Raw genomic sequence first — 10,210 nt, 5'->3', positions numbered from 1 at the left:
TACACGCATTTGAATGCTGCAATTAGCCTGATTTACAATAATAATATTGTGCAACACAAGATTAAAAAAGCGCTCCCTCAAAATGTTTTTGTATAAGGCTAACAAACTTTGCGTATGGTTAAAGGGGAACTTAAAAATTAAAATGCTGCCATGAATTACTCAAACTCAAGTCGTTTGACAAGCCTAGGACATCCGTTCAACTTTGCAATGCAAATTAACATTCTGCACTTTGAAAATCAGTTGCGTTGCTGTCTATTGGAGGCTGATGGATACTCGTATCAGCATAAGAGACAATACAACTCCCAACGAGGTTAAACAACAGGAAAGTAAGGAACAAATAATACAAATGGAATACATATAATAGATGAATATTGTAATAAATTAGATAAATGAAATAGAATAATAAAATGAAATAAAACAAGAAACAGTGTATGTTTCTCATAGTTGGATCTATCATGGCGGAGTCAGAAAGCTTGCTTAATTTGCATTGAGAAGATGAACGGATGTCCTAGGATTGTCAAACGACTTGAATGTGAGTAATTCCCCTTTAAAGTCCCCGTGAACCAGAAGTTTTACTTGTGTATTCTGACGCATTTCCGAGTGAAATGGAATTTCGAATAAGAAAAAATTTAAATAACATAAAATAAGTGCGCATGGCTTGTTTTTCACTGCAATGTTATTGGATGTATAAGACAGCCATTCCATTTTGAAAAGGAACAGGCAGCAGACTGACAGGAGGAGTTAGTCAATGAGGGCGGAAGTGGATGTTCAGATTTTAACTGAAGATTATGAGGACACATGAATTTTAATAAGAGAATGACCCACACCGGTAAGCTATTTAAAATAAACGCTGATATACTTCATGAAAAAAATAGCAATTGTAATTTTTAATATCACTGGGACTTTAAACGTAGGCCTATGGTTCAAAGCTTATTTGTCCCTAAGCATCGAGGGGATTTCGTTGTTGTATCCTTCACATTTAGAAGGCTTTGCTTTAGCAGATGCATAAACCTAGTACTACAACCTAATAGCAAATATTAATCTTGAACAATGGTCTAGAAATATACCAAAGAGTTGAGGTTTAATGATGCGTAAATGTACAAAAGAGATGCTTACATGAATGCATCCTAAGTGCGCATTAACATTTAATATCCTCAAAGAAAATCGTTTGCGTCGTTTGTTTTGAACGTAAACCACATTTCCCATGAAGCATTGCGTTCTGAGTTTTAGATAAAAACATCCTGAAAATAACGGTCAGTGACAGATCGCTGCAACAGAGGGGAGTCGCTTTCATATAATCGTGTTCTCCGAAAAACACAGATCCTCAAATCTAAACAATGGCTGAGGGCGACAACAAAAGTGCAAATTTGTTGGTAAGATGGCTGTTAACGTAACTTATTAAACGTTTGCCTGGCATCGAAATACTATTAGTCGAGGCGAGGCGTGTACATGAAACGGGTTCGTTTTCCTTAGCAGTATGCTAAACAGATTGCTGCTGGCATTAGCTTGGCCAGGTTGAGAAAAACGACATGAAATGGATGTGTAATGCTGCTTGATCGGTCGTTTATTTGTAAATGTTATGCGTGTGAATAGTGAATGTAAGGTACGTATGAACTGCGTGACGTAACTTAACGATACATGCTAGCAAGTTAACCTATAGGGCTAACGTTACAGATTATTCTCATTGTGTAGCGTCCTGTGTAAAGTGCTTGGTAACGTTATGCCTACATTAGTGTGCATAAAAACGGCTAATGTTGTCAATACACGGTGAATTCAGTTGATGATGACGGTTTTGACAGTTCCGGTTTATTCTTATTCAGTATCGCAATAGCAAGGGTATTATATAACGTGTCACATTATTAAGATTAGCTGTCTGGGGGATAACTTAATCCAATAAATGCATTTGAGTTCTTCCAAAGCAGTAGGTGTTTTGTTAAGTTTTTCGGTTGTTTCACATGGTTTATGTGCAATTTAATGTAATTTATAGATTGTGAAACTGTTGCCAAAATTTATACGCCTGCCTTTCTGCGGGTTTTGACGTAATGTTTCTGTGAAACGGGGTGTAACGTTAGCGGTAAATTACCGTGAGTTCGTATTGGGGATTTTAAATCCAAACTACGCCTTTATTTACGTTATATTATCACCTTATGGCACAAAATGGCTGGCTGTTTCAACAGTAATTTCTCATTACAGAAGAAACTAGATTTGCCAGTCGATATTCTGGGTGTTTCTTTTAGTGTGTGAATAGTTTACTAGCTTTATTCTTATAACGTCCTGTCATCATTGATTTCGCATGCTTCACATTCCACCTGGATGTGCCCATCCCAGGACTTGTGACACTCCCATGTTGCAACAATCACCTATAATACCATATCATCTGATCTATAAGAAGTCATTGATCATACAGTGATACTGACTGAAAACAATCTTCTAGGCTCAAGAGACCAGTCAGCTAGAAGAGCAACTGCAAGGATGGGGAGAGGTCATCCTGGCTGGAGATCGCTTCCTGCGTTGGGAGAAGCCCTGGTACCCTGGAGTATTAGTGGGCGCCACCACAGTCATCTTCCTGTGAGTGTGCAGCATGTAAAAGCATTAGTCCTGCTTCTTACGACTTAATATTTCACTTGAGCTAATCGGATGAAGTCTGTCAGACAAACAAGTGAAGAAATGTTTTATGATTTTTACCGTCATCACTTTCTCACTTCTCAAATGTTTAAGATTCCAAGCTTCTGTTCTTCAAAATCTAACAGGATTTGTTTATAGGTTATCACGCTTTTAAGATTATTGGGTTGTTCTGACCGCTTGTGCAATGCAAACATGTTGAACGTCACAAGGTTTACCAACACGGGCTGTTTTTTTACTTATGGTACAGCAAAACGGGTGCTTCCATGCAATGCAGTTATATTGAGTATAATGGGAGCAATTTAGGTTTTAAATGGCAGTCAGATCTGGTGTTAACTCTTTTTAAAGCACTTTTTTGGAAGTGATCTTGCACCACACAGTTTTCCACTGTAACATCTTTTGTTGGTGGTCTTTGTTCCGTTTTTTTATTTACAGGCTGATCTACTACTTGGACCCCTCTGTGCTTACTGGTCTGTCCTGCACTGTAATGATTCTGTGCCTGGCTGATTACCTGGTGCCCACTCTTGCCCCCCGTGTCTTTGGTTCCAACAAATGGTGAGTGATGAAATCTTCAAAGCCTGTGGATTTAATATCATCACTTTATCACAGTTGCCTCTCTAGAGGGTATACTTTTAGGATTAAAGGGATACCAAAAATGAAAATTCTGTCATCAGTTCCAAATCTGTATAAATGTATTTGTTCTGATGAACACCAAAGAATGCTTATAAGAATGCAAAATCTGTTTGCAGGATGCCCAAAATACTCGCAAATGCGAGGTCAAATTTCACAGGGTCGCATTGGTGCGAGTGCGTTAAACGAATTTTTGCCCCGCCAAAGATTTATTTTAACATTTAATGTGATTTATGAGTAGTGTATGACTACTCACAATGCTTGTGATTAGTGCAGTAAGTGTGTGTTTGACTTCATTCAGTGTTGCGCAGACCGAACATCATAAAAGCATTGCGGGACAGACTGCTCCATATCCTTTTAAAACGCTCTCACGGAACATTGATGTCACATTCTGATCATTCTGCGCAGAGCGTAATGAAGTCCAACACGTCGGTTTCTGAACTGTCTCTCCCTCATACGTTAATCAAAAGCAAGGTCGGAAGACAGAATCCATGTTTCACGTGGCGCATTCGGAGAATATTTTTACCTGAATTACAGCTGGGTGTGAATGTGCTCAAAAACATGTTGCCTTTTCTTCCCTGACAAGTGTTCTGTACATGCAGCTGACATAAAGGAAAAACTTGTTAACTTCTATCTTTTGTGATGTCCTAACAGCTGTGAATAACAAACAGCGAGTCAATGTACGTTAATGTCCGATTCGCGACATAATGACTCATTTGAACCGATTCATTTTGTTGAAACAACTCGTATGTCAAACACTGAAGTCACGAGACTCACTGTCTGAACCCATCAAATCAGTCACTCAAAACACATCAGAACACAAGCATGCTTACACCATTTAACAAGAGGGGTTAGTAAGATTTAAGTATTTCAAGTTTATTTATGACAATGTGTAGTAAAGTACATACTGTATATAATAATTTAGTTCTGAGTTACTTTTGAGCTAGCTAATTTAATTTTATGTGGTAAAAATAAAGAAAGCCAGTGGAAAATAACAGCATTTTGCAAAGAGGGCAATAAAGGAGGATTGTGAAGAGTGACAGGTTATATTTGTGTCAGATCATTTCATAGCCAATATATAACTTGAATATAAAACTAAATAATAAAAACTGTATAAAATAACGAATACAAAGTTTCTTTGCATTTATTTTGGATTTATTGGGCTCGCAAGTGTTAAAGCGCAAACTATTTTAAAAGACTGACTGACAAATTAACAGAACGATTCATCAACTGAGGTCATTATACAAGGTCATTATGACTACTATAAAAAAGGGTGCGACCAAATTGTATGTTGGTCCAACCAACTGAGAAAGTGGATCGCACCAGTGGGAAAAATGAGTCTAGAGCCCTGGTTTGGTTATAAGCATTATTCCAAATCTCTTTCTCAATTTATACAGATTTGGAACAACTCGAAGGTGAGTAAATGATGACAGAATTTTCATTTTTCGGTGAATTATCCCTTTAATACAAATAAGCACACTTTTCTGCAAAAGTTAAATGTGCCCACCTTAATCTAATTAACAATTCTGAATTAGATCATCTATGACTATGAACATTCAAAGGTATTTGTGCAGTCTTGCCCCCTCTGGTTTCGTGATAGTCTCTCAGTACCCCTGGCGATTTCAGTTGCTCCAGTTTGGGATCAGAGTCTTGAGTGGCAGCTTGCAGTTGCTGCTGGATATCCTGTGTCAGACCACAGTGTTAATTTGACTCAGCAGAAGTCCACTGTGCTGATCCGGCCTGTACGCTCTGCACAGACACATCAACTCTGTGAAGTCTTGCTATGCACCCCCCATTCTACAGAACGAGTCTAGATGAGAGCACTGCTGTTTATTTTAGAGTCTGGCAGCATCCCATGGCTCCTAACCTTGAATATGGTCATGTATGTCTAGAAATAAAATGTTGTGCATAAGCACAAACGGATGGTGCTTCCCTGTAAAACTGTGGACTCGGAATAAAAAATTGCAGTAGGGGATTGTAAATAGTTATAAATATTCATGTTTGTGTGCTGCATTTAACAAGTTCATTTTAGGTATCATATATTATTATAAAAGACAGCCATTATTGCTAAATAAACCCTACCAGGGTGAAGACTCTCTGCTTTGCATTTTGCATCATGGATCTCATCACTGACTGATGCGTTTGCATATTATCCTTTGCATGCTTGGTATAAAGGAAATTTAAATTTTTATTTTGCTATCCCTGTACAGGACCACAGAACAGCAGCAGCGTTTCCATGAGATCTGTGGCAACCTTGTGAAGACCCAGTGGCGTGTGCTCGGCTGGTGGAAACGTTTGTTTGCTCTGAAGGAAGAAAAGCCAAAAATGGTACACATAAACTGTTTTTGATCACTTGAAGAACAGCATTGTTTCATCGCTAATGACTCATAAGCTGATTTACCACTCTGTGCAGCCTGCCATTTCACACCACTGAGTCGACTTTATCACTGTTAGAACAAACGTGAATCCAAACCTAATGTTTCCCTTACATCATTGTAACTTCTGAAGAAAATGGGTTCCTCCTGTATGTAGCGCATTTGTTTTTCTTCTCTGCAGTATTTCCTTTCTGTGATCAGCAGTCTTGTGGCAGTAGCCTGGATTGGGCAACAGGTTCATAACCTCTTTCTTACCTACCTGATTGGTAAGTACTCTGTTACATGAGAGCCGTACGCCACATTTTAACATCACAAAATGTGTGTTGATTTAAAAATATAACCAATAATTAAAAATTACATTGAAAACCTTTTTTTTTCATTAGTTGCAATACACTGGGACTGCCTTCCCTGTGCATGACATGCATTAGCTTTTGGAAAGTGTGCAACAAAGAGGCCATTGTATTTCAATAGACATAGTTCTAATTCAGAAATATGTTACTAATTACACAAAATTGATGTGTTTAGTTGGAGTGAAATATTGCCTCTATAACCCCAACTGTTGAAGGTTACTTGTGGATGTACAACTGACAGTCAAATTTTAAAGGCAGTTCATACAGAGCGTTCTGTTATTTTTCACAGTGAGCTTCCTTCTGCTTCTACCTGGCCTCAACCAACATGGCATCATCACCAAATATGCTGGCATGGCAAAGAGAGAGATCAACAAACTTCTGAAACATAAGGAAAAGAAGAATGAGTAAGAGAAAAGTCAAAGCTGGAAGAAAGAGTTATCTTCCCTTCCTTATTGTCAAATCTCCATAGACCACAGAACTTGGTTCTTGCAGAAACCAATTGCTAAAACAGTGAAAATTAACAACCAATAGCCTGCTTGGTTTAGGCAGATAACACTTGAGGTTCACATGTAATTTTGTTTGCTCTATAATATCTTAAAAATGTGGTTGGATTTTTTTTTCTTTGCCGTCAGACTCATCACCAATGCGTTCCGTTTTTTTTTTTCACATCCATGAATTTGTATGTCATAGTAAATATGGTAAGTGCAAAATATAAAGATCACTTTATTGCTTGTATTCCGTTTTTTAGCCAATAAGGCAACTACTGAATTATGTTAGATGCACAGAACACAATCAGAGGTCTTCAAATGTTGCCTTTTTGTGATTCAATGGCTTGGAAACATTCATTTCTGCACTGTTCTGAAAATTGCACTGGAAACAGAAGTAACTGGAGTGAGACACTTGTTTGTGTAAAGGAATTTCGACCCATACTGCTGTACTAGTGCTGTGTGGACCTTATGACTGTCCTCAAGCTCTGGCCACTTCTTAATCCAACACCTGTTGCTGGGCTGTAAATATATGTTCAGTTTCTCTCCTGGTCATGTGTGTTTCTTTGTGTCTACTGGCTTGTCTTAAGTTTGTCTTCTCTATTTGTTCTTTTAATTGTCATTTTTGTGTTTTGATTGTTCAGCACAATAATAAACTAAGATTATAAACTATCTTTGTTGCCGTTTTAATTCCAGTATTCTTTCATTTTGTTTATAGGCCACAACAGAAACTTTTCCATATAGCACCTCCATGCTAGCAGAGAGGAAATTTCTGGCTGGAAAGCTAAATATATGTTCCCCAAACAATGTGTGGTGTGGAATGAAATGAACAAGACCGAATTCTTAGTTGAAGAGTTCTGATCAGAAGAATGAAGTAAGACTTTATTAACTGCTCACTAGTACTAGTACCACATTGATTGGTTCAATACAGCCGAAAAGAGTTGTGCTGTGTGTCCCAGCGCCGGGTCACCCACAGAACCCTGTCTCCAGACTGTCTTCTCAGTCGCCCAGGCCCAGCTGGAGTCCTCTCTTCTCCTGTTGTCCAAAATGGCAATATAGGTCTTAGAAAGGTAATTTAAGGGTCCTTGCATACTGCAGCACACAAACATCTAGTGCTTATTTAGAAATGAGTAATGACCTCTGAATTTTGCTAAATAATTAGGAGCAGTTGATTACTGAAGTACCTGTGATAATATTATGGCTGTGCCAGAAGATTGGCTGTCCACTGGATTCATCTGTTAGATGTCTAGGGGAGGTATTGCAGTGCTCTTTGTGATATGTGGTCTGGTACAGAGTGATCTCGTTGGGGTGGGTGATGTCTTTAATCTCAAGACCCCCACGGTTCCGTGTTTTGTTCTGTTCCCCGGTGCTGTGCAGTACATGATGCTGTGTGCATATACATAACAACAGCGGTGTAGCTAAGGAGGGGGAAGTTAGGATTCTAAGGGCCCACACACTTTTGGGGCCCCCCAGAGATCTGTTTTATTAGTAGTAACAGTACCTAGTAGAAATGTAATAGAAATTATAAATGTATTATTAATTTGCAGACAAATATTTTAGATAGTTGACTTGTATGTTTGGTGTGGTGGGGGACCCAACCTCATATTCTTTTATAGGGCCCAAAATTGCTAGTGGTGCCCCTGCATAACAACACTAACATTACTGGTTGATCGATGCTAGTCTTAAACTTTTACATCTGGGTCTCCTTAATCTTGACTGTTTCTTGTATGATGCACTGTGGTTGTATGGCTTTGATACAGAAGCCCTGAACTGCAACATGAAAAAAATCACAAAAAAATGGATACGTTTCTAAAGTGGATGTAACGCAGTTTCTGCCAATCTCATATTAAATCTTGAGTACCTATAGAGTAGTATTGCATACTTTGTATCTTCGAAGAGTATTTCATTTAATCACATTTATAAAAGACAGATACAGCTGTACGATTATCTCTGAAAACAGACGGCCTCCTGAAGGTTAAATTCAGTTAAGACAGGTCACATATTCATTTTAGTCTGGGACTAGCCTTAAGCCTTGTCTGTGAAACCCGGCCTATAAATTTGTGTTGTGTACTTTATGCACGTACACGCCGATTGCCAACAAAACACAGGCTTATGACTCAGTTTCACTTACCGCGTGCGGTTGATGACCGACATCTTTTAGCTCTGGGACTGCTCCGTCTATCAGTTTCAAACGATCTCCAAATCAGTGTTATATCCACCGTTTATACACCATTCCTCACCGAAATGCAGTCAACAAACAAACACAGCTGAACTTCGCCTATGTAGGAGCACACTGATTGGCGTGTTCTTTCTCCCACTCTCCATCGTTGATGCGTGGGCGTGCTCCTTCACCTGCTCTCGGTGGTTGACACGTGGGCGTGCTTTTCCAGGAGAATTGTCCAATAAGGGACTAAGAAAAGTTGTTACGTAAGGGAATTTTATGTTCGAAAAAAACTTTACGAACCTTGGGGGAGTGTATCGAGCACAGAAATACTACATATACGTCCAACTCGTTGACCATGAGCCAGCACGTGTGACATAGTAAAGAAGTCAGAACGCATGAAACACCGTTTCAGAAGAAATATTAGGACTTTGGCTCAAGAAGGAACTAAAACACTATTTTAACCATGTTTTTTTCACGTTGAGGTTCAGGGTGGCTCCCGTACTTAGATAGCAAGGCACATACCCAAACTCAGTTTTATGAACTTCAACCTAACACCGCCTCCTACTGTGAATATGTGATACTACATGAATACAATCTGCTTTTCAAAAATAAGCACTCTGCGCTTACTGGTACAATGTCCTTCGGTCCATGCACATCTCTGGAGTGTGTATTGGCAGGTGTTGTAGTCATGTTACTAAGGTCCAGCTTTCCTGTATGCTGTGAGGGATAGAGTGAATCTCGAGACAGAAAGACAAGCGGTTGACCATCGCGTCCTCTCCCAGAAAAACACTATGGAGAAGAAAAAAAAAGATTGAAACCGTACCTACTGTCACCATGACCATCAATCGTAATTCAGTATACTTTATAATATATATGTGTATTTAGATTAAATTACTTTACATGAATCCATTTGGTAGACGTTTTTATCTAAAAGTGACTACATTTACATTTAGTCAATTCAGGTTCCCTGAACCCAAACCGCCTATTGAGTTACAGCAACACGTCACATCTTACCTCTGCGTGTGTTGTAGAATAAAATGATTTAGTCTGATCGCCTAGAATCAATGTGCTTCGATGCATAGGTCGTTTGCCCTTCACGACAACTGTGGTCGTTGTGGGACGCTCTTTAATCGATGACATGTTGATGGTTTAATGCCCAGTTAAAACTCAAAGACTCGGTTTCAGACTACTCAAAGATCACTCGAACATGAAAATCACGCTATGATATTCCTTAGGATGTGTCACATCGAACCATTTCTTTTTTTTGTTCACCGTAGCAACGTGCAAACAAACTTTGATATTAAAAAAATTAGCCTTTCAGTTTCAGTGTCTTTCATACAGTGTCTTGTCTATGATTAATTTACAGCGCAATACCCTATACTTGTACTACCAGTACTAAATAAATATGTAGGCCTAGAATGATTTAACAACGAAAATACACAATCAGATTCCCGTAGCAGTATAAAATAAACAAGTATGATTTTATAGCGCAAGAAAATGACGTAACATTGATGTGCGCATGCCTGGTAGGATAATCTGAGGGGTAGAATGAAATTTCGGGACACCAGCCCATCCTAAACCCTG

The 10,210-nt window shown here is 38.8% G+C and overlaps 2 protein-coding genes across 2 annotated transcripts; one reads left to right on the top strand and one right to left on the bottom strand.

The window, feature by feature from the left end:
- Window positions 1–1,239: 1,239 nt before the first annotated feature.
- On the top strand, window positions 1,240–7,134 carry arl6ip1 (ADP-ribosylation factor-like 6 interacting protein 1). The gene is made up of 6 exons (XM_057345134.1): window positions 1,240–1,373; window positions 2,435–2,568; window positions 3,058–3,177; window positions 5,463–5,580; window positions 5,809–5,893; window positions 6,267–7,134. The coding sequence occupies exons 1-6, from the start codon at window positions 1,338–1,340 to the stop codon at window positions 6,383–6,385; spliced, it is 612 nt and encodes a 203-aa protein (XP_057201117.1). The 5' UTR covers window positions 1,240–1,337; the 3' UTR covers window positions 6,386–7,134.
- Window positions 6,612–10,190, bottom strand: LOC130561045 (uncharacterized). Its single transcript, XM_057345135.1, has 4 exons — window positions 9,641–10,190; window positions 9,254–9,415; window positions 7,647–7,848; window positions 6,612–7,497 (listed from the first exon to the last, which is right to left on the bottom strand). The coding sequence occupies exons 1-4, from the start codon at window positions 9,764–9,766 to the stop codon at window positions 7,385–7,387; spliced, it is 603 nt and encodes a 200-aa protein (XP_057201118.1). The 5' UTR covers window positions 9,767–10,190; the 3' UTR covers window positions 6,612–7,384.
- Window positions 10,191–10,210: the final 20 nt, after the last annotated feature.

Source organism: Triplophysa rosa, linkage group LG11, assembly GCF_024868665.1.
Source record: "Triplophysa rosa linkage group LG11, Trosa_1v2, whole genome shotgun sequence".
Classification (NCBI taxonomy): domain Eukaryota; kingdom Metazoa; phylum Chordata; class Actinopteri; order Cypriniformes; family Nemacheilidae; genus Triplophysa; species Triplophysa rosa.
This window is presented reverse-complemented; position numbering and strand designations above follow the sequence as displayed.

Coding starts and splice junctions, on each gene's coding strand:
- arl6ip1 (XM_057345134.1), top strand. CDS start 1,338: ATGGCTGAGGGCGACAACAAAAGTGCAAATTTGTTG. Junction 2,569..3,057: donor GCCACCACAGTCATCTTCCT/GTGAGTGTGCAG, acceptor TTTTATTTACAG/GCTGATCTACTACTTGGACC. Junction 3,178..5,462: donor GTCTTTGGTTCCAACAAATG/GTGAGTGATGAA, acceptor ATCCCTGTACAG/GACCACAGAACAGCAGCAGC.
- LOC130561045 (XM_057345135.1), bottom strand. CDS start 9,766: ATGTCATCGATTAAAGAGCGTCCCACAACGACCACAGTTGTCGTGAAG. Junction 9,416..9,640: donor ATTCTACAACACACGCAGAG/GTAAGATGTGAC, acceptor TCTTCTCCATAG/TGTTTTTCTGGGAGAGGACG. Junction 7,498..7,646: donor CAGCCATAATATTATCACAG/GTACTTCAGTAA, acceptor TTTGGACAACAG/GAGAAGAGAGGACTCCAGCT.